This window comes from Crotalus tigris, unplaced genomic scaffold (assembly GCF_016545835.1).
Source record: "Crotalus tigris isolate CLP2741 ecotype Arizona unplaced genomic scaffold, ASM1654583v1 scf7180000021570.357645, whole genome shotgun sequence".
In the NCBI taxonomy this organism is placed as follows: Eukaryota; Metazoa; Chordata; class Lepidosauria; order Squamata; family Viperidae; genus Crotalus; species Crotalus tigris.
The window spans coordinates 92829-120541 of record NW_024098569.1 but is presented as its reverse complement, the minus strand read 5'-3'; the positions used below and the strand labels follow the sequence as shown (position 1 = coordinate 120541).

General features: G+C 45.3%; 1 protein-coding gene across 1 annotated transcript in view; it reads left to right on the top strand.

Annotated features, from left to right (window-relative positions):
- Positions 1 to 27713, top strand: part of LOC120296812 (plexin-A4-like) — a 203047-nt gene that overhangs the window by 93496 nt on the left and 81838 nt on the right. Inside the window, exons 7-11 of the mRNA XM_039318823.1 lie at positions 7420 to 7620; positions 13321 to 13417; positions 16680 to 16870; positions 23408 to 23559; positions 24792 to 24909. Coding sequence (XP_039174757.1) covers positions 7420 to 7620; positions 13321 to 13417; positions 16680 to 16870; positions 23408 to 23559; positions 24792 to 24909 — 759 coding nt within the window. The remainder of the gene's footprint in view (positions 1 to 7419; positions 7621 to 13320; positions 13418 to 16679; positions 16871 to 23407; positions 23560 to 24791; positions 24910 to 27713) is intronic.

Here is a 27713-nt window from a genome sequence, read left to right as displayed (position 1 = left end):
GAACAGTGGTGTCATGGCTCCCTCGGACCTACGAGGGGCCTGTGTTTTCAGAGGAATGTGGGGAAGAGCAGGCCGAGGCAGGCCAGGACCTTCAGGAGTGGGACAGGAAGAACGGGAGAGACAGAGTTCAGATGATGAGCAAGGGCCACCCCAACTGATCCTAGAGCACAGAGAGTGGAGAGAAGGAGGGAACAACGCAGGCAGGCTCAGCGACTCGGGAGGAGAGCGTCCCGCCCTTCTCCACAAGGCTAAGGTGACCAACCATCCTCCTTTAGGGAGGACAGTCCTCCTTTTGTAAGTTCTGTCCTCTCTCGAAACGTGTCCTCCTACATGTCCTCCTTTTCGATATTTGAAGACTAAAATCTGTAAATCTCCGTATTCGATCGATGCCGATCCGTTGCGTGCGATGTGACGTATTTGTAAGACGATTCATCAAAGTTCGGTACAGTGCGGCAAGACGCGATTATGAGATGCCTGCGGTCCACACGGGAGAATTGTTTTGAGAGAGGGCGCCACGCGCAAGAGTGTGCCGCACACAAGCGGCTTTGTTTACTTCTTACCGAAACACGACACGGCACACACGCACGCATTAGACTCACTTTTTTTTCTTCAACGTATTTGCGTCCTCCCTCTCATTGTAAAAAAAGTTGGTCACCTTACACAAGGCACACCTGGAGACTGAGATTGAAGGAGACGCTGTGGGGAGAGGCATTTGTCGGGAATAGACGCTGATTCTTGAAGTGTTGTGTATTGTTGCTGATCTCTTGTTCTGTGACTTCTGTTTGGAAAGCTGGAAACTCGGACTATTGGATTTGACTGACCACGTTACTTGAATGTTGAAAGAGCTCGGACTGTATTTCAGCTTCTCTCTTTTGAAAACTGCTCAGGGGAGCTAGGATTCAAACGGGCTCGTTCAGTTTACATTTTCTTCCTTGTTATCTCTATGGCCTTGAGTACTTTCTTATGCTAATCAGACTGTAATCTGAACCTACTTTCAGCCAGAGTCGGCTGAAGGGGTGTGTGTGTGTGTGTGTGTGTTCTTTTGCTGGAGGCTTGCCAGCAAATGTGGGAGCATTTGGGGAAAATTTGGATCCTTCCTGAGATCCGATCTCCACTCACCCCCATCCCCGGGCTGAGGTGTCCGGCAGAAAAAGGCGAGCAGGTTTGAACGGAGTATGAACAACAGCCTTGAGCCTCTTTCTGTGGGTCTGTATTTCTGTAGTATCTTGTTCAGAGCCTCTATGACAGTGGTTCTCAACCTATAGGTCGCAACCCCATTTGGGGTCAATCGACGATTTCACGGGGGTTGCCAAGCAAGGCTGTCCACCATTTTTTTTCCTCTTTTCTGGCGGGTGCTTTACCTCCCTTGGGCTGGGCTAGCTGGTGGCCCAGCCAGTGGTCAGCCTGCTCCGTCTCTGCCGCTTGCCAGCTACGCCTCGGCCGGCACAGGGGGCGGCACCACGCATGTGTGGCGCTCCCGGGCAGGGAAAGTCCTCGACTTACGACCAATTGGGTAGTCCTCGACTTACGACCGGTTTAGTCCTCAACTTACGACCGGTTTAGTCCTCAACTTACGACCGGTTTAGTCCTCAACTTACGACCGATTGGGGGTCGCAGCATTAAAAAGGTTGAGAACCACTGCTCTATGAGGACAAAAGCCGGGTGGTGTGTACCAAAGAGGGTGTGTATGTGTGTGGGGGGGTGATAGGAGGCAGGAAGAGATGTTAGTAAGAATAAAAGCTGCAGGTGTTTAAAAAAAAAAGAGAGAGCAATTCCAGATAACCAGCCCGTTAGGACTCCGGACTTAAAAAGGTCCTTAATCATCTAATTACGCTGAAGGAGGTTGGGGTTGTGTTTTTTTTTTTTTCCATCTCACTAGCGCTGCGCTGGCCTCCGAAATGGGGGGGGGGCTGAGAAAGAGAAGGAGATGAAAAGGGGTGGAAATCTGAAAGAAGAAAAAAAAGGGGGGGGAAACTTCCACGCTACAAGGGGTTCCAACTCGTTCCTTTTCTCCAGCCACATAAAAGGACGGAGAACTTCAAATGTTGTTTCATCGCGTTCAGCTGGCAGATACACCCCATTCTCTGCAGCCAGCTGCCACAGGCTCAGAATCCTTCAAGTGGCCCCTTCAGGTTCAAATGCGCTGATTTTCTTTGTCCCCCCCCCCTTTTTTTTCCCCTCTTCTCTCCCCAAAGCTGCCACTTCAGGAGCGGGATTTTGCTGCCCTGAGGAGTCCTCAAGAGCCCCTCTGGTGGGTGGGAGGGGAGATAAAGAGAATCCTTGACAGGTGCAAGGCAGAGCCAGGGGGGAGGGGGGAGAGGAGGGCAAGATGGGGGAGGGCGGGGTCACAAAAAAAAGTCAAGACGCAACCGTCCAATGGAAGGCTCTCTCTCTCTCTCTCTCTCTTTTTTTTTAAAGGACCCCTTGCAAATGGGACAAGATTAAGAGGATGGGATGGGTGGGTTATCCAGAGGCCTCCAGATTAATCCTGATGAGAGAGAGAGAGAGAGAGAGAGACAGACAGAGATGGATGGATGGATGGACGGATGGAGGGAGGGATGGAGGAGATAGAGGGATGGATAGATGATAAACAGACAGAGATAGAGAGAGAGAGAGAGAGAGAGAGAGAGAGAGATGGAGGATAAGGAGATGGATGGATAGAAAGATATATAGATACATAGACAGATGGATGGATGGATGAGATGGATAGATAGACAAACAGATATGTATGTATGTATGTATGTATGGATGGATGGATGGATGGATGGATGGATAAGGAGATAGATGGATGGATAGAAAGATATATAGATACATAGACAGATGGATGGATGGATGGATGAGATGGATAGATAGACAGACAGATATGTATGTATGTATGTATGTATGTATGGATGGATGGATAAGGAGATAGATGGATGGATAGAAAGATATATAGATACATAGACAGATGAATGGATGGATGAGATGGATAGATAGATAGACAGACATGGATGGATGGATGGATGGATGGATGGATGGATGGATGGATAAGGAGATGGATAGAAAGATACATAGATACATAGACAGACATGTGTGGATGGATGGATAGATAGATAGATGGATATAGATAGACGGACGGACAGACAGACATGGATAGATAGATGGATAGAGAGAAGGACATAGACAGACATAATTGATGGATGGATAAGTGAATGGAGACAGAGCAAACTTTAAGGACTTCAACTCCCAGAAATCCTGAGTCATCATGCTGACTGGGGAATTCTGGGAGTTGAGGTCCATGTGTTTTAAAGTAGCTGAGGTTGAAAACACTTCCAACCCTAAGACATCCTTAGGGGGAGGCCATTCGGATGGGCTGCTCCTATTTAAGAACAGAGTCAGAGATAGGAAATCGCACAAATTGTCTCCCATCTCTCTGAAGTTTTCTGCAGAGTATTTCTCAAGCCAAACTGTTGGATTGTGCAGCTTTCCAGTCCTCATTTTCCTGTAACTGTGAGTGGGACCTTGGAGTCCTAACGGACGATCACTTAAATAAGAGCCAGTGCTGTGGGGCAGCAGGCAAAAAAAAAAGCTAATACAATCCTTGGTTGTATAAACAGAGGCATAGAATCAAGATCACTGAAGTATTATACCGTAGTACTGCTTTATAAAGCCTTAGTAAGGCCACACCTGGAATACTGCATCCAGTTTTGGTTACCACATTACAAAAAAGATGTTGAGATTTTGGGAAAATTGCAGAGAAGAGCAACTAAGATGATCAACGGCCTGGAGACTAAAACATATACGAAGACTGGCTGCAGGAATTGGACTTGGCTGGTCTAGAGAAAAGAAGGACTAGGAGTGACATGATAGCAGTGCTCCAGTATTTGAGAGGTTGCCCCAAAAGAGAGGGGTTCAAATTATTCTCCAAAGCACCTGAAGGCCAGAAGAAGCAACTGATGGAAACTAATCAAGGAGAGAAGCAACCAGGAATTAAGGAGAAACTTCCTAACAGTGAGGACAATTAACCAATGGAACAACCTGTCTCCAGAAGTTGTGAATATTCCAACACTGGAGGTTTTTAAGAAGAGACTGGGCAGCTATTTGTCTGAAATGGTATAGGGTTTCCTGCCTGAGCAGGGGGTTGGACTAAATGACCTCCAAGGTCCCTTCCAGCTCTGTTCCGATTGATTGACATCCAGGATGTACCAGATGGTGTGGAGACCAAGGGAGGGAACCAGAAGCTTTGCAGATCAAATTTTTGTCTCCTGCTCTCTAGCAATGCCACCCTGCTTTTCAGTCATTAACGGAGAGGCAGTTGCCACGGCTTCAATCCAGCCTTCGTTAGCATATAAAAAGGTTTGAGGCTGTGTTAAGAAGTTCATTATAGATAATTGAAGAGGCCAGAGCTGGGAAAGGCAACAGGAACTTCACAATCTGTGTCTGCCTTTGATTGACTCCCATGTATTTCCTAATTGAAACTTTAAAAGGCAATTTATTTGGGGGGGGGATGTGGGGGCTGGGGAAGCAGAAGAGATGAATCTGTGGTTTTGGAGCCCGGCCTTCCGCAACTCTTAACTCTAGAAGCCCGAAATGTCCATTGCACGAAGCAGAAGGCTGTACAGGTGGTTCCTGACTTACAGCCGTTCGTTTAGTGACTGTTCAGAGTTATAACGGCCTTGAAAAAAAGGACTTATGACCATTTTTCAAACGTACGGCCATTGCAGCATCCCCACAGTCACATGATCAAGATTGGGACACTGTCATGTAATCAAAATTGGGCATCTGGCGTGTAATGTCCTCAGCCAGCGTGCTTTAAGATGGGTGGACTTCAATTCCCAGAATTCCCCAGCCAGCAGACTTTAAGATGGGTGGACTTCAATTCCCAGAATTCCCCAGTCAGCAGACTTTAAGATGGGTGGACTTCAACTCCCAGAATTCCCCAGCCAGCAGACTTTAAGATGGGCGGACTTCAATTCCCAGAAGTCCTCAGCCAGCAGACTTTAAGATGGGTGGACTTCAATTCCCAGAATTCCCCAGCCAGCAGACTTTAAGATGGGTGGACTTCAATTCCCAGAATTCCTCAACCAGCAGCCTTTAAGATGGGTGGACTTCAATTCCCAGAATTCCTCAGCCAGCAGATTTTAAGATGGGTGGACTTCAATTCCCAGAATTCCCCAGCCAGTAGACTTTAAGATGGGTGGACTTCAATTCCCAGAATTCTCCAGCCAGCAGACTTTAAGATGGGTGGACTTCAACTCCCAGAATTCCCCAGCCAGCAGACTTTAAGATGGGTGGACTTCAATTCCCAGAATTCCTCAGCCAGCAGACTTTAAGATGGGTGGTCTTCAATTCCCAGAATTCCCCAGCAAGCATGCTTTAAGATGATGGGCTTCAACTCCCAGAATTCTCCAGCCAGCATGCTTTAAGATGGGTGGACTTCAATTCCCAGAATTCCTCAGCCAGCAGACTTTAAGATGGCCGGACTTCAATTCCCAGAATTCCCCAGCCAACCTGCTTTAAGACGGGTGGACTTCAACTCCCAGAATTCATAGTGGTTATTTGATTATTGTGTAGTTTTAAATATTCATTAATAGACTATATTGTTCAAGCACTACTTACTGCCTATTTGGGGGGGGGCTTTCTGAAACCATAGCTTGTTCAATAATGTCAACAAGGCTCAGCAGAATTGACACTGTGGGATGACTCCGTTATTTTTGATAAGACTTGTTAAGATAGCTAATAAATGCCGGGCAGATTTGAATGAAGAGGTATCCAGATGACTTTTTTTTTCCCTCCAGAATTCTCTGTTGCATTGCTATTTCCTACAAAAACTTATTTCCCACCCTTTTACACACCGCACACAGATCCAGCGAGCTAACATTTATTTATGTATTAAATTAACTTTAATAGCCATCCGGAAAGAAACATCAGGAACCGAAACAATTCGCTGCCTTTGCATTCGATACGCTTTAGGAAATATATAAAGCCAACAATGGGATTCATTATGAAGATTATTGGACAAATTCCCCAATTTGTTCAAAAACTTTCAGACCAAAGGAGGGTTAATTGAGCATGGCCGATTAAAAAAAAAAAGGAGGGGGGTAAAATATACACATTTGCCTGTAATCCCTTCAGACATTTAGCGAGGTTATAATGAAGATAAGACAATACCGGGCTATTTGGAACAGGGTGATATAATATGACGAGAGATGATTTGGGATCGAAAGCCGTGCTGGGGCCATGGGTATAAAAATTGTTCCCTCCTGAACTTAAAAATGTGTAATCTTGGGATAGTATCGCTCTGTCTGCTTTCTGATGCCAGATGCATCAAATCTGTATATAAAAAACATAGAACAGTGGTTCTCAACCTGTGGGTCGGGACCCCATTTGGGGTTGAACGACCATTTCACGGGGGTCACCAAACAACGCAGTCCGCCATTTTTTTCCCCCTTTTCCTTAGCTGTGCTACTCCCTTTTATTCTATTGGCTTTTGAAAGCCAATAGAATAGACTCTCTTGAATAGAGTCTAATTCTATTGGCTTTCAAAAGCCAATAGGAATTGTCCAGGCTGTCTCTGCCCTGCTGAGCCCGCCAAAAGTCCCATTCTGCAAACGGTGCTGCACCAGTTGAGTAGTCCTCGACTTACAACCGGTTGAGTAGTCCTCGACTTTCGACCGGTTGGGGGTCGCGGCCTTAAAAAGGTTGAGAACCACTGACATAGATGATTCTCCTAGAGAGGCATTTGGATCTAAAGGTGAAGGCTCCAAGCTGAAAATCAGGAGACAGTGAGTTCTAGCCCTGTCTTAGCCATGAAAGCCAGCTGGGTGACTTTGGGCCAATCACCAGGAGATGGTGAGTTCTAGTCCTGCCTTAGGCATGAAAGCCGTCTGGGTGACTTTGGGCCAATCACCAGGAGACAGTGAGTTCTAGCCCTGTCTTAGCCATGAAAGCCGTCTGGGTGACTTTGACCAATCACCAGGAGATGGTGAGTTCTAAATAGATAGATAGATTGATAGATATACATATTGGAAGACTGCTATCCTTTCACCCCTGGTCCTTCTCTTCATTAAACTAGACATACCCAATTCCAGCAACCGTTCTTCATATGTTTTTGCCTCCGGTCCCCTGATCATCTTTGTTGCTCTTCTCTGGACTCTTTCTAGAGTCTCAACATCTTTTTTACATCGTGGTGACCCAAACTGGATGCAGGATTCCACATGTGGCCTCACCAAGGCATTGCAGATGTTGTATAAAGAATGTTTAAATGTGTGTTATGTACGTGTGCACTTTGAGAGCAAAATTTCATTTTTAATGTGTGCCCTTGTGCCCGCAGGAAAAAAATGACAATAAAGGTGATCTATCTGTCTAAGAAGATGCAGGTGACAATGTGAATGTGTAAGGCTAACTCCCAGACTTGTGCTCCATCTGTTTTGTGCACAGGACTGTCCCCAGCTGCTGAAGGCCAACAAGATCTTGGTCCCCGTGGATGTTATCAAGCCGATCACCTTGAAGGCCAAAAATTTGCCCCAACCGCAGTCCGGCCAGCGGGGCTATGAATGCATCATCACCATCCAGGGGACTGAGAAGCGGGTGCCCGCCTTGAGGTTCAACAGTTCCAGCGTCCAATGCCAGAACACTTCCGTGAGTAAGCGCCCTCCACAAGGGAGGAGGGAGGAGTGGGCCTGTGGGATCGGTCAAGAGGGCAGCTGGGATGGTGGGCTCAAAGCCCCACCCCCTTTTTTCCAATTAAAATCTTTTATTTAGGAATAATACAAGGTATACAGGTATACAGAAATAAGAAAATAGATCATAAGTAGGTAGGTAGTAGGTAGATAGAGATAGATGGTAGATAGATGGGTGGATAAGTAGGTAGGTAGGTGGGTAGGTGGGTGGATGGAGGGATGGATGGAGGGATGGATGGAGAGATGGATGGATACATAGATACACAGAAAGACATCAATGGGTGGGTGGATGGATGGATGGATGGATGGATGGATGGATAAGATAGATAGATAGATAGATAGATAGATAGATAGATAGATAGATAGATAGATAGATAGATAGATAGATAGATAGATAATTGATGGATGGATAGGTTGATGGATGGATAATGGATGGGTGGAGAGTTAGACAAACGGATAGACAGATACAGGTAGAGATGATGGATGGATGAATGGATGGCTAGCTAGCTAGCTGGATAGCTACTGGTAGATAAAGAGATAGATAAATAGATAGATAGATAGATAATGGATGGATACATAGTTGATGAATGGATATATGGATAGATGGATGGATAATGAATGGATGGATGGATGGATGGATAGATAGATAGATAGATAGATAGATAGATAGATATAGACATGATGGATGGATAAATGGATAATGGATAGATGGAATGATAGATAATGGATGTAGATAGATAGATAGATAGATAGATAGATAGATAGATAGATAGATAGATAGATGTATAATGGATGGGTAGATAGACTGACAGACAGTGGATGGATAGATGGGTAAATAAAGTAAGTTTGGATAGATGATGAACAGGTGGAGGATGGATGATGGATGGAGAGATGATGGATGGAGAGATGAATAGACAGATAGATGGATACATACCTAGGACAGGCAAAAGAGACAGATCTATTTATTTCTCCTTTTCAAGAAGTCCATCAACACACGATACATGTAAAAGAGCCCGGGTTTCGATCCAACGGTCGAGCGGCTGCCATCTTGACTCTTTTGACTCCCTCCCCTGTAGTCATCCCCTGGTGACCCAATACTGAAAATCGATTTGGGAAGGGAGCAAACGGTCCCAAGAACCGGAACTGTTGTCCTGATCCTCCAAAGCCCAACCCATATTGAACTGGTCAGTTCAACCAGCTCTAGCTTCAGACCTCATGGTTCAAATTGGGTCCTCTTGGAATTTCAGACTATTTTCCTTTTATGTTCCTTGCGGTTTTATTGTCCTTTCCTATAGGCAAATCTCCCTAAATTAAGCCCTCTTGCGCAACTGGCTGGGGCTCTGCCATGGTTGTACGCCGAGGGCTACTTGTATTTGCGGTTGCGGTGGCCTTTCCAGACATGGTCTTTTTTGTGTGTCAGAAAATTGAGGATGGTAGGAGTCGTCCATCTTCTTCTTAAAAGATTATCCCCCCCATATTGTACATGCCACTCTGTGCTTCCCCCGCTAAAATTGAGTCCAAGAATTATGAGGCCAGTTACGGGTGGGGGGGCGCCAGGCCGCTGTGATCTATTTTGCGAGGTGTGTTGTTGAAGACAAATGGATGGTTGTAAATCAATTCCTGGAGGGGTGAGCCCAATCTGCTCCTTTCCGTCTCCCTTGCAGCTCTGTAACAAACACCCCGCTCCCGTTGTTTTCTGCAAATGCCATCTTCGTAGACAGAGAGTCCTCGGCTTACAACCACAACTGAGCCCAAAATTTCATGCTCAAGGCGGGACTAGAACTCACCGTCTCCTGGTGATTGGCCCAAAGTCACCCAGCCGGCTTTCATGCCTAAGGCGGGACTAGAACTCACTGGCTCCTGGTGATTGGCCCAAAGTCATCCAGCTGGCTTTTGTGCCTAAGGCGGGACTAGAACTCACCGTCTCCTGGTGACTGGCCTAAAGTCACCCAGCTGGCTTTCATGCCTAAGGTGGGACTAGAATTCACCGTCTCCTGGTGATTGGTCCAAAGTCAACCAGCCGGCTTTCGTGCCTAAGGTGGGCCTAGAATTCACCATCTCCTGGTGATTGGTCCAAAGTCAACCAGCTGGCTTTCATGCCTAAGGCGGGACTAGAACTCACAGACTCCTGGTGATTGGCCCAAAGTCAACCAGCCAGCATTCGTGCCTAAGGTGGGCCTAGAATTCACCATCTCCTGGTGATTGGTCCAAAGTCACCCAGCTGGCTTTCATGCCTAAGGCGGGACTAGAACTCACCGTCTCCTGGTGATTGGCCCAAAGTCAACCAGCCAGCGTTCGTGCCTAGGGCGGGACTAGAACTTGCTGTCTCCTGGTTTTTAACTTGGTACCTTTGAATAGTCAGTAATTGAAAGATTGTAAGTTGAGGACTACCTGTACGATACAATACAATGCAGTGCAGCGTGGTGCAATACAATATCCACAGCTTGCACTAAGAAGGAGCCTGGCCATTTCGGAGACATTCTTTCCCAATCTAACAGAAGAATGAGATCTTTGAGGAACCTCTAGAGATCTCCAGCTTCTCTTCTTCCCTGACGGTGTTCCTCAATCCCTGCAGCTGGCCGAGCATCAGGCTTCATGGCCTCTGCCTGTTGCCTTCCAGACCAACGTCGTCCTTTTAATTAAGAGCCTCGGTGGCTATAAAAAACCCCGGCGGGGCCACGAAAGATTCATAGCCTTCGGCTGGGCTCGGGGTAGCGATGCAGTCAAGAGGAACTAATGTCAAATGAAGTCAGGAGATGGATGAGTTCGGAGGAGTAAGCCAACCCCTTGCTCTCCCTCTCACGTCTGTGTTTCCGCCTAGGGTTAATTACTCATCACTCCAGCTCGCCAGATTTTATGTCCTCGCCACTCTGGTGTTGCTGTTTTTTTTTTTTTTCATGCCGTGTCTTCTAAGCTCAGGATTATAGAGACAAGAAAAATAGATTGGGTGGCTCTGGCTGGCAGGAAATGGTTTTGATTATTATTATTATCATTATTCTTATTTTGATTTTTTTATTATTATTATTATCCTTTGGCCAGATCCTATCTCTCACGGCTTCTTCAAAACATTGGGGTTTTAAGTAGAGGCCCCCCTAGGAAAGGAAGCTTCTCCTTAAAAACTCTTATTTGCTCACAGAAGAGCATTTATAATGTGGCTTTTTGCACCAGCAAGAGCACCTAGACTTACAGACTGCTTCACAGTGTTCTACAACCCTCTCTAAGCAGTTTACAGAGTCAGCCTATTGCCCCCAACTATCTGGGTCCTCATTTTACCGACCTCAGAAGGATGGAAGGCTGAGTCAATCTTGAGCCGGTCAGGATCGAATTGCTGGCAGTGGGCAGAATTAACTTGCAATGCTGTATTATAACCACTACGCCACCATGGTCCTTCCTTCCTTCCTTCCTTCCTTCCTTCCTTCCTTCCTTCCTTCCTTCCTCCCTCCCTCCCTCCCTCCCTCCTTCCCTTCCCTTCCCTTCCCTTCCCTTCCTTTCCTTTCCCTTTCCTTCCTTACACTTACCAGTAGCACCTAGACTTATATACTGCTTCACAGTGCTTTACAGCCCTTTCTAAGCAATTTATAGAGTCAGCACATTTGCCCCCAACAATCTGGGTCTGGGTCCTCCTTCTACCAATCTCCAAAGGACAGAAGGCTGAGTCAACCTTGAGCCGGTCAGGATCCAACTGCTGGCATTGGGCAGAGTTGGCCTGCAATACAGCATTCCAATTAGCTTCCTTCCTTCCTTCCTTCCTTCCTTCCTTCTTTCCTTCCTTCCTTCCTTCCTTCCTTCCTTCCTTCCTTCCTTCCTGTCTTCCTTCCTGCCTGCCTGCCTGCCTGCCTTCCTTCCTTCCTTCCTTCCTTCCTGCCTGCCTGCCTGCCTGCCTGCCTGCCTGCCTGCCTTCCTTCCTTCCTTCCTTCCTTCCTTCCTTCCTTCCTTCCTTCCTTCCTTCCTTCCTTCCTGCCTGCCTGCCTGCCTGCCTGCCTGCCTGCCTGCCTGCCTTCCTTCCCTTCCTTCTCAACTTCCTCTCTCCCTCCCTCGTATCTGTTTGCACTGGGGGAGGAAAGGAAAGGAGAGTGGGGAACTCAGAAAACCGCCCTCTGAATGGTAAAACCCCAGATTTTCTCTGCCTTCTCCTTTCCTTCATTTCCGATTCCCGAATCATGGAGAATGCAGGGTTGCCACCTTGACGGTCCATGTCTAAAGTGCTTTTCAGAAAAGAATATTTCATGCCTTTTCCCAGAGAGATTTGATTTGCAAGAAATACAGATGCATGTTGAGCCGAACAGTAGTCAGTGGAAACCCTGGCAAATAATTTCAAATAAGTTTGCATGTAAATCAATTGTCTAAAAGAGCGTTTACCCCCTTCGGCTTGTTAATTTTAAGTGTTTATTCAGGAAGTCCTCAACGTACGACCACAATGGGTTTCTCAAATTTCTCTTGCTAAGTGAAACATTTCTTAAGTGAGTTTTGCCCCCATTTTACGACCTTTCTTGCCACGGTTGTTAAGTGAATCACTGCAGTTGTTAAGTTAGTGACACGGTTGTTAAGTGAACCCTTGACTTTGCTGGTCAGAAGGTCACAAAAGGGGATCACGTGATCCCAGGACACTGCAACCATGATCAATATGAGTCAGTTGCCAAGTGTCTCAGTTTTGATCATGTGGGGATGCTGCAATGGTCGTAAGTGTGAAAAACGGTCATAAGTCACTTGTTTGAGTGCCGTTGTAACTTCAAATGGACACCAAACGAAAGACTGTAAGTCAAGGACTACCGGTACAATACAATACAATTCAATGCAATACAATATTCACAGCTTGTAACTTCGAATGGTCACTAAACGAACTGCTGAAGTTGAGGATTATCTGTCTCCATGGAGAGTTTCTTTAAAATGGGTGGGGAATGGTGGCCATTTTATAACCTGGGGACTTCAACTCCCAGAATTCCTGAGCCAGCATGGCTTCCACAAGTCATGAAGGGGCCATCCAGCCATGCTGACTCAGGAATTCTGGGAGTTGAAGTCCAGAAGTCATGAAGGGGCCATTTAGCCATGCTGACTCAGGAATTCTAGGAGTTGAAGTCCGCAAGTTATGAAGGGGCCATAGTTCCCCCATGCTGGCTGAGGAATTCTGGGAGTTGACGTTCACAAATCATAAAAGGGCCAAGTTTGAAGACCCGTCTTAAATCTAACAAACAAAATGGAGGCTAGGTGAGGAATTCTGGGGGTTGAAGTCCACACATCATGAAGGGGCCAATCAGCCATACTGGCTCAGGAATTCTGGGAGCTGAAGTCCACAAATCATAAGGAGACCCTCGTTCCCCACCTCTGCTTTAAAAGCTGCCTTGTTTCAGTTCGATAGACGGAGTGCAGAACCTGGTGGCAAAACAACCTCGGAAAGCCTAAAGAATTCCTACTTTGTTGCAGAACCCAATTCTGGATTTCAGAGATACCCATGTAAAAAAATGCTATTTTTCCAACGGTTTTTGGAGTTTTCGTTTTGCTTTTTTTTAAAAAAAAAAAAAATTTTTAAAATCCAAATGGGTGCCTCCATGGTTGCTGGGTTTTTTTCTTCTTCTTTTAACTCAGTTTGCATCCAGCGACATCTGAGAATTGGATCAACAGGTGTCTGATGTTTTTGTTTTTTGTTCCCTTCCCTGTTTAGTATTCCTACGACGGGATGGAGATTAACAGCCTGCCGGTGGATCTGACGGTCGTGTGGAATGGGAATTTCAACATTGACAACCCAGCGCAGAATAAAGGTAACTTGTCATTTCAACTTGTCCTTGGAAGTGGTAACCTTAGCAACAAGCCGCTTTGTTCCCCAAGCCTAGCCAAACTGTGCTTGCTTCCTTTTGTCATCGATCACAGGATGTTTTCCTGGCTAATTTTTGCTCTGCTTTTTAATTCAATGTATTTAATGGAGTGCGGAGACCACTCTGCCTATAAAACAAACTCCATTCTCACCGTCAATCCCAAAACACCTTTCCCACTTTCTAAGCTTAATTTCAAGAGAAGAGATTCCCTGTGGAGGTCCTGGGTGCACTCCGAGCTTGCTTGTTTTCTTGCAGACATTTCGTAGCCCAAGTAGGTAACATCATCAGTGCTAGAAGGGAGTGAGAAAGAGAGGAACAGAAAGGGAGAGAAAGAAGAGAAAGAGAGAGAAAGAGACAGAAAGAGAGCAAGAGAAAAAGAGAAAAAAGAGCGAAAGAAAATGAGAGACAGAGAGAATAAAGAAAAGACAGAAAGAAAGAAAAGAAAGAAAGGGAGAGAGAGAAAGAGCAAGAGAAAGAGAGAAAGAGATGTATGTATGTGTAACAATGAGAGAGAGAAAAACAGAGAAAGAGAGAAAGAAAAAGGGAAAGAGAAAGGGAAAGAGAAAGAGCAAGAGAAAATGAGAGACAGAAAGAAAGAAGACGAAGAAAGAGAGAGAGAGAAAGGGAGAAAGAGAGAGAAAAACAAAATGAGAAAGAGAAAGAAAGAAAGAAAAAAAGAAAGAGAGGAACAGAAAGTGAGAAAGAAAAAGAGAGAAAAAGAGAGAGAAAGAGGGATAAAGAGAGCAAGAGAAAAAAGCATGAGAAAATGAGAGACAGAGAAAAAAAGGGAAAGAAAGAAAGAAAGAAAAAAGGGAGAGAGAAAGGGGGAGAGAAAAAGGGAGAGAGAGAGAAAGAAAACAGAAAGTGAGAGAGAGAGAGAGAAAAAAAGAGTGAGAAAGAGGAACAGAGTGAGAGAAAGAAGAGAGAGAAAGAGGGAAAGAAGGAGAAAGAGCAAGAGAAAAAAGAGTGAGAGAAAATGAGAGACAGACAGAAAGAAAGTGAAAGAGAAAGAGAAAAAGGGAAAGAAAAAGTGAGAAAGAGAGGAACAGAAAGCGAGAGAAAGAAAAAAAGATAAAAGAGAGAGAGAGAGAGAGAGAGAGAGAGAGAGAGAGAGCGCAGAATTGGATGGAGATGGCCTTAGCATCCCCAATTGCTTCTGAGCACCTCAGAAGATCAAAGGCCGGGCATTAAGGATTTGCTTATAGGGGAACGAGGCCCAATTGTGTCCGCAACCTTCCCTTGCACCCCTGGAAGCCTCCTGCATCCCCGAACGGCCTCTCAGGATTTGTGATTTCCATATGTGGCGTGAAATGTCACAAGGAGCCCGCCCCGCAGCTTTGAACTTTCCAGCGGCTTTTTGAGTCCTCCCGATTAATCCTAGGATTTAGGCAGGGAGTCAACAGAATGCAGTTCTTTCCATCCCTTTGACTTTACTCCTCATTCACATGTACAAGGGGAACGTACACTGAGGCCGAGGGTATCTTTAGGCCTTTAATCCTCACTGGGGCTGCATCGTGTGTGTGTTTGTGTGTTTGTGTGTCTGTGTGTGTCTGTGTCTGTGTGTCTCTGTGTGTTGCTGAACGCCTCTCTTCTTGTTTCATCTATTCAGAAATCCGCCAGTTTCTGATCTCTTCCCTTCCCTGCTCAGAGGGAACAGGCTGGCGTTTTTCTGCCTCTTTTGATTTGGTGAGGGAGCTGGATTTTATTGTGTCGGGGTTGTCAGAGAGAACCAGAGAGAAGTGGGGACTGTGTTCTGTGACGCATTGTGATTTTACTCTGCCTGTCGAAAAGGGTGGCATAAACGTCTGTCTGTCTTTCTCTCTGTGTGTGTCTATCTATCTGTCTGTCTGTTTATCATCTCTCTATCTCTCAACCTCTCCTTCTCTCTATCTGTATCGGTCTGTCTTTCTGTCTGCCTATCCATGCATCCATTCATCCATTCATCCATGTCTGTGTATGTATGTATGTATGTATGTATGTATCTATCTATCTATCTATCTATCTATCTATCTATCTATCTATCTATCTATCTATCTATCTATCTATCTATCCATCCATCCATCCATCCATCCATCTATCCATCCATCTCTCTCTATCATTTATCTATATACCTACCTATGTACCTAATTATCTGTCTGTCTGTCTGTCTGTATGTCTATCCATCCATCCATCCATCCATCTCTATCTCTATATATGTACATACCTACCTACGTACCTAATTGTCTCTGTCTGTCTGTCTATCTATCTGTCTATCTGTCTATCCATCTATCTCTGTCTTTACCATTTATCTACCTACCTACCTACATACCTAATTATCTGTCTCTGTCTGTCTGTCTGTCTATCTGTCTATCCATTTATCTCTGTCTTTACCATTTATCTACCTACCTACCTACATACCTAATTATCTATCTATCTATCTATCTATCTATCTATCTATCTATCTATCTATCTATCCATCCATCCATCCATCCATCCATCCATCCATCCATCCATCCATCTATCCATCCATCCATCCATCCATCCATCCATCCATCCATCCATCCATCCATCTCTATCTCTATTTATGTACATACCTACCTACGTACCTAATTGTCTCTGTCTGTCTGTCTATCTATCTGTCTATCTGTCTATCCATCTATCTCTGTCTTTACCATTTATCTACCTACCTACCTACATACCTAATTATCTATCTGTCGATCTATCTATCATCAGGATGATATGAAACAATTCAACATTAGAAGTCCTCAGTGCTCTCTGAGGTTAGTTGTTTTCCTGCAGACATTTCATGACCCAACTGGTAACTTCATCAGTGCTAGAAGAGTGGGAGGTTTGTGGAGAGGAGGAGGAGGAGGAGGAGGAGGAGGAGAACTGTGGAGTCCTTGATGCTCTCTGAGCTTGGTTGTTTTCCTGCAGACATTTCATGACCCAACAAGGTAACACCATCAGTGCTAGAAAGGAGTGGGGTTTCCTCTCTATTTACACCCAAGTGATTCGCCCTGTCTCAATGTTTCGTTGGGAGTTTTGCTGGTTCCTTGGCTGTATACTGTTGGATGGCTTGAGTCGCTGGTTCCTTCACTGGGCTATCTTTCATCCAGCTGAGAACGGAGAGAAGAAACAGAGGGAGCACCTTCCTTTCCCACCCTCTTCCCCATCATCCTCGCCCACATCTGCGCCTCGTCTCCTGAGTGGCTTTCTGTTCTCCCTGCAGTCCACCTCTACAAGTGCGGGGCCATGAGGGACAGCTGTGGGTTGTGTCTGAAGGCGGATCCCGACTACGAGTGTGGGTGGTGCGAAGACTTGAATCAGTGTACGCTGAAGCACCATTGCTCCGTTTTGGAGAACCGCTGGCTGGAACTTTTGGGAACCGGAGGCAAATGCACGAATCCGAAGATTATGGAAGTAAGTTCCTTCACTTGCTCACGCTCAGCCTTTCTTAAAGGTTGCACACAAAAGGGGCCGGTGGCTTCTGCAGACTGGTTTCCTGCCTGAGCAGGGGGTTGGACTAGATGACCTCCAAGGTCCCTTCCAACTTTATTGTTATTGTTATTATGGATCATCGCACAGTCAGCCAGATGTTCAGACTGGATTTGGCATTTTGTCTACCTATCGAGTCCTTACCCAGGACCTGGGATAGGCAGATGTGGATGTTTGATGGTATTACAGATATCGTCACAGGATGGAAGCTGTTCCTAGTAAGGCCGCCTTTTGCAATTGACTAATAGCGAATTTGTCAATGCCAATGATGGTGTTCAAGTGGTGCTCCAGTTGTTTTGGGATTGCACCAAGGAGCCTATGACTATTGGTACTACCCTTGCTTGCTTTTGCCACAGTCTTTCTATTTCTATTTGTAGGTCTTTGTATTTTGTTATTTTCTCCAGTTCTTTCTCTTCTATTCTGCTATCTCCAGGCACTGCCACGTCAACTATCCAGACTTTTTTGTCTTTCTTATCGACAATTGTTAAGTCTGGGGTGTTATGTTGCAGGTGCTTGTCTGTTTGAATTCTGAAGTCCCAGAGCAGTTTAATTTTACCATTTTCTATGACTTTCTCTATTTTATGATCCCACCAGTTTTTGCTTACAGGCAAATGATATTTTTTGCAGATCTTCCAATGCACCATTGTTGCTACTTTGTCATGCCACTGCTTGTAGTCAGTCTGTGCGATCTTCTTGCAACAGCTTACCAGGTGGTCCACTGTTTCTTCAGCTTCTTTGCATAGGCAGCACTTACTGTCTGTTGCTGTCTTCTCAATTTTGACTTTATATGCATTTGTCCTTAAGGCTTGGTCTTGTGCAGCCAGAATTAGTCCCTCGGTCTCTTTCTTCAATTTTCCTGCTCTTAGCCATTGCCAGGTCTTGTTATTATCTGCTTTCCCAGCTATTTTTTTTCATGTATTGGCCATGTAGTGCTTTGTCTTCCCATGCCTCTATTCTGTTCTTCATTTGGTCTTTCTTGTAGGCCAGTTTGGTCTCTCCAGTAGTCAGTAAGCCTTCCTGATATACTAATTTCAGTGCATCTTCATCACTGTCCTTCAGATATTCTTCCAAAGCCATTTTTTCTTCTTCAACCATATTATTATTACTATTATTATTATTATTAGAATGAAAAAGACACAGGCAGTCCTCGAATTATGACCCCCCAAAAATTGGAGCCCAAACTTTGCATGGCTAAATGAGGCAATTGCTAAGTGAATTTTGCCCCGTTTTACGGCCTTTCCTTGCCATTGTTGTTAAGTGAATTGTGGCAGTTCAGTTAGCAACCCGGTTGTTAAGTGAATCCAGCTTTCCCCATGGATTTTGCTTGTCGGAAGGTCACAAAAGGGGAACATATGACTCCGGGACACACTGCAACCGTCATAAATAAGAGTCAGTTGCCAAGGGTCTGAATTTTTGATCACGTGACCATAGGAGACACCGCAAAAGTCGTAACTGTGAACAAACGGTCTCAAGTCACATTTTTCAGTGCTGTTGTAATTTTAAACGGTCACTAAAGGGAGTACGGTAAGTCGAGGACTATCTGAATTTATTTCCATTTGGAACTGCACACTGAGAAGATTCTGCTGACTTTGGCAACACATCCAGATAGCTTTCCTAGCAAGAATAAAGTTTGCCAAAATTGTGGGGGGTTCCCCCCCCCAACTTCCAGGTCTAATTTAGAACAGGTGATCTGTTCCCCAGAGTCTGTCTGATCCTGCTTAGCTTTTGTTGAGATCAGCCAGGGTCAGCTAAATCTGGCTTGCTAGGGAATATGGGACTTGATTAGAATATATCAGAAAGGTTTTCTGTTATTGCAGTTTACTGCAAACTAAATATGAACCACAAAAGGGATGAGTCTGCTAAAAAGAGAGAGAGAGGGAGGGAGGAGAGAGAGAGAGAAGAGGAGAGACAGGGAGAGAGAGAGAAAGAGGGAGGATAGAGAGAAGAGGAGAGAGAGAGAGAAAGGGAGGAGAGAGAAAGAGGGAGGAGAGAGAGAAAGAGGGAGGAGAGAGAGAGAGACAGAGAGGGAGAGAGAGAGAGAAGAGGAGAGACAGGGAGAGAAAGAGGGAGGAGAGAAAGAGGGAGAAAGAGAGAAGAGGAGAGAGAGAAAGGGAGGAGAGAGAGAAAGAGGGAGGAGAGAGAGAGACAGAGAGGGAAAGAGAGACAGATAGAGAGAGAGAGAAAGGGAGGAGAGAAAGAGAAGAGAGAGAGAGAAGAGGTGTGAGAGAGAGACACAGAGAGAGAGAGGGAGAGAGAGAGAGGGAGAAAGACAGAAAGGGAGGAGAGAAAGGGAGAGAGAGAAAGGGAGGAGAGAGAAAAAGGGAGGAGAGAGAGAGAGACAGAGAGGGAGAGAGAGAGAAGAGGAGAGACAGGGAGAGAAAGAGGGAGGAGAGAAAGAGAGAGGAGAGAAAGAGAGAAGAGGAGAGAGAGAAAGGGAGGAGAGAGAGACAGAGAAGGAGAGAGAGAGAGAGAAAGAGGGAGGAGAGAAAGAGAAGAGAGAGAGAGAAGAGGCGAGAGAGAAGAGGTGTGAGAGAGAACAGAGAGAGAGAGAGAGAGGGAGAGAGAGAGAAGAGAGACAGAAAGGGAGGAGAGAAAGGGAGATAGAGAAAGGGAGGAGAGAGAAAGGGGGAGAGAGAAAAGGTGCGTGAGAGAGAAGAGGTGAGAGAGAGAGAAAGAGGGAGGAGAGAGAGACAGAGAGAGAGAGAGGGAGGAGAGAGAAAGAGAAGAGGAGAGAGAAAGAGGGAGGAGAGACAAGAGGCGAGAAAGAGAAAGAGGGAGGAGAGAGAAAGAGAGAAGAGGAGAGAGAGAGAGAGAGGGAGGTGTAATTTTAAAATGCATCAGCAGAAATGTTTCAAAAAAACGGAAAGCCACAATTCCACTGTAATTTATCGGAGGTTATTCTATTTGGCGCCCAGGTAATCCTCCACAGGGATCAAAATTTCTGTGGCAAGTCAGTTGTTAAGTAAGTCACTCCCAACTTGGCAGCCTTTTTCGCCATGGCTGTTAGGTGAATCACTGCATCGTTAAGTGAAGCACGTGGTCATGAAGCGAATCTGGTTTCTCCTTCCTTTCTCCTCTCCCTTTCTCCTTCCTTCCTTCCTTCCTTCCTTCCTTCCTTCCTTCCTTCCTTCCTTCCTTCCTTCCTTCCTTCCTTCCATCCTTCCGTCTTTCCGTATCCTATCCTATCCTATCCTATCCTATCCTATCCTATCCTATCCTATCCTATCCTATCCTATCCTATCCTATCCTCTCATGTCTTGCAGATTTGTTTAGCATGCTGTTCCTTCCTCCATCTCTGTGATACATAAAGCTCACACAAGGGAATGGATAGCTTGATGGGGACATAAGTATGACTGAGAGCCTTGAGCCAGATGTTTCTGCTCAACAGTTGGAGAAAATATGGTCAATTAGTCATGTTCTCGGTGCCTGTACATTTCCTTATTGTTCGATATGGTGCTCGCTGCGGTTCTTTACGGTTCATAAATCCAGCCATGCGGTCTCGCGTCTTCCTTGCCAGTGGAACAACATCCACCTATTTTCATAGGCCCACTGACTAATCGGTGCATTTTTTTTAATATTCCTGATCTAGTACAGGTAGTCCTCGACTTATCGCCTTTGTTTAGGGACCATTCAGTACAATGGCACACCCATATCTTGAGGGGGGGGGGTGACAGAGATGTCATTGATCCAAAAAAGACAATATGGCCCAGTACACCCTCCACCCAAAGGTGTGTGCCAGGAACAAAAAGGCATTATAATGCTTCGATAAGACCTACACTTGGATCATCACATCCAGTTTTTGGATCAAAATATGGTGGAATATCCAGAGAATTTTTAGAAGGAGGGTAAAATTTACTCCGCAATTATTTTTGTTAGGCATTATTACAGATTGTGATACAAAGGAGGTTGTATTGATGTTAAATTTGATTACAGCCGCTAGGCTGTTAGTAGGACAATATTGGAAGAAGGAATCTTTGCCTACATTGCAGGAATGGTTTCTTAAAGTAGCTTATCTGGCGGAAATGGCAAAGATTTCGGCTTTCTTAAAGCAACAAACTCAAGAGAAGTTCCTTGCTGTTTGGGACAAATGGATAAAATTTATACAATTTAGATTGGGTATACAAAAATATCACATAGCTTTTTTATAAGTTTTATTTTTATATATATATATAGATATATTTTTTTATATATATAAATATAAATTTTTTAATTTAATTTTTTATTTTTATTTCTTAATTTTTAATTAAGCCTATATTCTGCTCTGGGAAGCTCAGGGGGGGGAAGGGAGGGTTTTTGTGAGGGGTGGGGGATGGGGGTTTTTTTTTTATATATATATATGTAATGTTTAGTTTCTTTTTTGTATATGTTGTCTTTTGTTTTGTATTGTTTTTGTCTTTTTGTAAAATTTATAAAACTTTCAATAAAAAAAAAAAAGACGTTGAGACTGCAGAAAGAGGGCAGAGAAGAGCAACAAAGATGCTCAGGGGGCTGAAGGCTAAAACGTAGGAAGAAAAGTTGCAGAAATTGCTAGCTTAATGAAAAGAAGGACAAAGTGTGACATGATAGCAGTCTTCCAATATTTGAGGGGCCGCTCCAAAAAAGAAGGGGTCAACCTATCCTCCAAAGCCCCTGAAGGCAGGACAAGAAGCAACGGATCATGGAAACTAATCAAGGAGAGAAGCAACCTAGAAATAATGAGAAATATTTCTGACATTCAGAACAATTACAATGGAACAGCTTTACTCCAGAGCTTGTGAATGTTCCAAGAATGCGTCTGTTGTTCCCTCAAATAGGCAACATTGGGAGGTGGAAGGCCTGCCTTTGTAAATCTGAAATGATATTTTGCAAAGGGATTGGGAAAGGGAGAATGCGGCTTATCTTGAGAGAATGAGATATCACAGAATAACAGTATAGCAGAATTAAAAGGAACCTTGGAGGTCATGTAGTCCAACCCCCTGCTCAGGCAGGAAACCCTGTACCATTCCAGACAAATGGCTGTCCAGTCTCTTCTTAAAGACTTCCAGTGTTGGAGCATTCACCGCTTCTGGAGGCAGGTTGTTCCACTGGTTAATTGTTCTCACTGTCAGGAAGTTTCTCCTTAGTTCTAGGTTGCTTCTCTCCTTGATGAGTTTCCACCCGTTGCTTCTTGTCCTGTCTTCAGGCGCTTTGGAGAACAGCTTGACTCCCTCTTTTCTAGGGCAGCCCCTGAGATATTGGAAGGCTGCTATCATGTCCCCCCTCGTCCTTCTCTTCATTAAACTAGACATCCCCAATTCCAACAATTGTTCCTTATATGCTTTAGCCTCCAGTCCCCTAATCGTCTTTATTGCTCTTCTCTGTACTCTTTCTAGAGCAGCGGTTCTCAACCTGTGGGTCGTGACCCCATTTGGGGCCGAACGACCATTTTACGGGGGTAGCCAAACAACGCGATCCGCCATTTTTTCCCTCAGGGGGCGCCGCCGCGCATGTGCACCGTGCATGGGGGCGCCGCCGCACATGTGCGCCATGCACGGGCCGCCGTTGCGCACGTGCATCATGCATGGGGCACCGCACGCATGTGCGCCGTGCATGGGGGCGTCACCGCGCATGCACGGCACACATGGGGTGGTGCTGTGCATGCGCACCGCGCATGGGGCGCCGCCACACATGCGCGGCGCGTCCTTATGACCGGGTTCGCCGTATAAAAAGGTTGAGAACCACTGTTCTAGAGTCTCACGTTCTGGTGGCAAGCTGTTCCACTGGTTAATTGTTCTCCCTGTCAGGAAATTTCTCCTTAGTTCTCTAGGTTGCTTCTCGCCTTGGTTAGTTTTCCTCCGTTGCTTCTTGTCCTGCCTTCAGGCGCTTTGGAGAACAGCTTGACTCCCTCTTCTTTGGGGCAGCTCCTGAGATACTGGAAGGCTGCTATCATGTCCCCCCTTATCCTTCTCTTCGTTAAACTAGACATCCCCAATTCCAGCAACCGTTCCTTATATGTTTTATCCTCCAGTCCCTTGATCCTCTTTGTTGCTCTTCTCTGCACTCTCAACATCTTTTTCACATATTGTCACTTTTGGTCGCCACCATATTAAAAAGATGTGGAGACTCTGCAAAGAGTCCCGCTTGACTTTGCTTGTCAGAAGGTCGCAAAAGGGGAAACGACAACCGTCATAAACCAAATCTCTGAATTTTGATCACCTGACCAGGGAGACGCTGCCGCGGTCGTTAAGGGTGGGAAAACGGTCCTCCGTCCCTTTTCTCACTGCTGTTGTAACTTTGAGCGGTGGCGAAACGGACGGTTGTAAGTCGAGGACCACTTGCAAAGCAGGATGGGATATTTGGGGAAGAAAGGTGGGGATCATTACACACATACACACACACACACACACACACACACACACACACACACAGAGGAAGCAAGAGGTGGTTTTTATATTTTCTTTCTATCTTTTGGAAGCCCCCCTAAGCAGATCTTTGTGTCCTTAGATAAGTCCAGTGAGAGGACCTCGTGAAGGAGGGACGAGAGTGACCATCCGAGGAGAAAACCTAGGTCTGAAGTTCTGGGACATCGCATCCCATGTCAAAGTTGCAGGCGTGGAATGCGTTCCCTTGGTGGATGGATATATCCCAGCCGAGCAGTAAGTGAGACCTGCAGGGCAAAGCATGTCAAGGCCAGGATGGGATGGCCAAGGAATCTTGACTTGCAAGGCAAAGAGAGAGTTCCCACAAGGAGAGCTTGATCTGTGGGGCCACCGCAGAAAGGTCCATGCGGTCTTCTCGGTCACAGTATCAAAAATGCCTTCCGTGGGCTTCTTCCAAGGTGCTTGGTGGTTTGACTGGCTTCCCAATTTAATCAGCAGTTCTAGAATTTTCTGCTGTTTCCCGAGCTATGTATCCATCCCATCCGTCCATCCATCTAATCTTCCATCCAACCATCCATTCAACAATCAATTCCATCATCCATCCAATTAACCAATCAACAACCATTCATCTAACCATCCATCCATCCATCCATCCAACCATCCATCCATCCACCCAACCATCCATCCATCCATCCATCTAGCCATCCATTCATCCATCCATACATCTAACCATCTATCTATCATCTATCTATCTATCTATCTATCTATCTATCTATCTATCTATCTATCCAGCCAGCCACCCATCCATCCATCTAGCCATTCATCCATCCATCCATCCATCCATCTAACCATCTATCATCTATCTATCTATCCATCCATCCATCCAATCATACATACATACATACCTCTAACCATCCATCCACCCACCCGCCCACCTATCTATCATCTATCTATCTGTCTGTCCGTCCATCCATCCATCCATCCATCCATCTATCTGTCCATCCATCCAACCAACCAACCATCCATCCATCTAGGTATCCACCCATCCATCCATCCATCCATCACCCACCACCCATCCATCCATCCATCCATCCCCACCCATCCATCCATCCATCCATCCATCCATCCATCCATCCATCCATCCACCCAACCAACCAACCACCAACCACCAATCAACCAACCAACCATCCATCCATCCATCCATCCATTTATCTATCTATCTATCTATCTATCCATCCATCCATCCATCCATCCATCCATCCATCCATCCATCCACCCACCCAACCAACCAACCAACCAAACAACCAACCATCCATCCATCCATCCACCCACCCACCCATCCATTTATCTATCTATCTATCCATCCATCCATCCATCCACCCACCCACTCACCTATCCATCTTGTAATAAATCCAGCTAGTAAGATGCTATGTATCCAGCTTTGGATACTGCAAAGTAGTTTACCAGAGGAAAAGCTCAGCCTTTGAATGTCTCTGTTTTCCTTCTAGAATTGTTTGTGAGATGGCCGAGGCAAAACTCAGTCAGCATGCAGGATATGTGGACATTTGTGTGGCTGAATGCAGACCAGAATTCATGGCGAAATCGTCCCAGTTCTATTACTTCACGGTAAGTCTATGCTTCAGATCACCCAGATGGTCTTTTAAAGTAGCTCTGTTTTCTCGGAGATTGTGTGGATAGCAGGAAACAACTCAGTCGCTTTAAAGAGCAGAGCGGGATGGGATGGGATAGGCTTATTTTCCAGTTAGGACCTATATTCGGGGAAATACGGTACTAAATGGATCCGTCTGGCTGATGATCTTAACTGGGGCTTATATTTGGGATGGGGCTTATATTACGAGCATCCTGAAAAATCACGCTAGGGCTTCTTTTCTGGTTAGGACCTATATTCAGGGAAATACGGTACTAAATGGGTCCGTCTGGCTGACAATCTTTTTTTATTTATTTTTTTTCTTTTTTTCTACCTTTACCCCCCCCTTACCCTCCCTCCCACCCCCAACCCCCCTCCCTTCACTTCCCAGAGCAGAATACAGGGTTAATAATAACAAAATTTATAATAATAAAAAAAAGAAAAAAGAAAAGAGAAAAAAAAATTGTCATAATTAACCTTTAACTCCATAACCTATAAAACAATTCTCTATAATATTTAATATTCATTCATAAAATAAATGAAACTTTTTAATTCCATACTTTTTCTGAATATAATCTATCCACCTTCCCCATACAATAATATATCTTTCTTGTGTATGATCCTTTAAATAAGCAGAAATTTTTGCCATTTCTGCAAAACTAGATACTTTAAATATCCGTCTGGCTGACAATCTTAACTGGGATGGGGCTTATATTACAAGCATCCTGAAAAAAATCATGCTAGAGTTTATTTTCCGGTTAGGGCTTATATTTGGGGAAATACGGTATATCGCAAAAAGTCCAGTGCTAAAGAGAAAAATTTGCCTGTGAAATAAGATATTTTTTGCCCTTGCTTCCTAATGAGGTTGGCCTCAGGGCATATTTGAATATTCTGTCGTTTCACACATCCATGACCTCTCGTTGTGTCATGTTTGTGCTCGCTTGCAAAGGGAGACATTTGGAAGAACGGTTCACAAAGGGACGGTGGAAGAGGATCTCCTGACCTTAGGAAACCAGGGAGCCTAGAAAAATTTGGAGACATCCTCCATGTCAAAGGTCCCCAACTTGGTCCACTTTGTGACTCGTGGACTTCAGCTCCCAGAATTCCTCAGCCAGCCTTGTCCCCTTTGTGGCTTGTGGACTTCAACTCCCAGAATTCCTCAGCCAGCCTTGTCCCCTTTGTGACTCGTGGACTTCAACTCCCAGAATTCCTCAGCCAGCCTTGTCCCCTTTGTGACTCGTGGACTTCAACTCCCAGAATTCCTCAGCCAGCCTTGTCCCCTTTGTGACTCGTGGACTTCAACTCCCAGAATTCCTCAGCCAGCTTTGTCTACTTTGTGACTCGTGGACTTCAGCTCCCAGAATTCCTCAGCCAGCCTTATCCCCTTTGTGACTCGTGGACTTCAGCTCCCAGAATTCCTCAGCCAGCCTTGTCCACTTTGTGACTTATGGACTTCAGCTCCCAGAATTCCTCAGCCAGCCTTGTCCACTTTGTGACTCGTGGACTTCAACTCCCAGAATTCCTCAGCCAGCCTTGTCCCCTTTGTGGCTTGTGGACTTCAACTTCCAGAATTCCTCAGCCAGCCTTGTCCCCTTTGTGGCTTGTGGATTTCAACTCCCAGAATTCCTCAGCCAGCTTTGTCTACTTTGTGACTCGTGGACTTCAACTCCCAGAATTCCTCAGCCAGCCTTGTCCACTTTGTGACTCGTGGAGTTCAGCTCCCAGAATTCCTCAGCCAGCCTTGTCCACTTTGTGACTTGTGGACTTCAACTCCCAGAATTCCTCAAGGAATTCTGGGAGTTGAAGTCCACAAATTATAAAGTGGACAAGTTTGGGACCCCCTTCTCCAACTGGTTTCTTTGCCCAAATAAGGTAGAGGTAAAGATTTCCCGTGTCCGGTTGAATCTGACTCTAGGGGGCTCTGTTCATTTCAGTTTCTGGCCATAATTGAGGGACCCAGCATTGTCTGAAAACACTTTCCAGGGTCATGTGGTCCTCGGCTTATGACCACACTTGAGGATCAACATTTCTATTGTAGAGCGAGACATTTTGCCCCATTTTACGACCTCTCTTGCCACAAAAGGGGGATCACGTGACTCCGGGACACTGCAACTGTCATAAGTACAAGTCAGTTGCCAAGCGTCTGAATTTGGATCACCTGATCATGGGGATGCTGCAACGGTCAGAACTGCGAAGAATGATAGTGAATCACTTTTTTCAGTGCCGTTGTAACTTTGAACGGTCACTAAACGAACGGTTGTAAGTCGAGGCGTCCCGTGATCCCCTTTCGCGACCTTCTGTCAAGCACAGTCAGTGGTGGAGGCCAATTTCGCTTAACGACCGTGTTACTAATTTAACAACAGCCACCATTCACTTAACATCTGTGGGAAGAAAAGTCGTAGAATACGGCAAATTTGCGCTCGAGAAAAATAAAATCAACAAAATGGGGCCAAACTCACTTCACAAATGTCTCGCTTAGCAACGGGGAAATGTTGGGCGCCATTTTGGTTGTAAGTCGAGGACTTACCTGTACAGCTGATTCCTCTTTGCCTCACACACACATACACACAAACACTGTGAATCACACTCTCTAATATTCGTTAAGGCAGCTGTGAATTATTAATAGACCACCGCAACATGAAATACACACCTGTAAATGAGATGATAATAAGTTTTTGTGTGATGATTGTAAGGCCTCCAGAAATTCATAGATTCTCTCTCGGGACTGGAAAGAACTATTATTTATTTTTCTTTATGTACAGCAGTTGTTCACCTGAGTGTC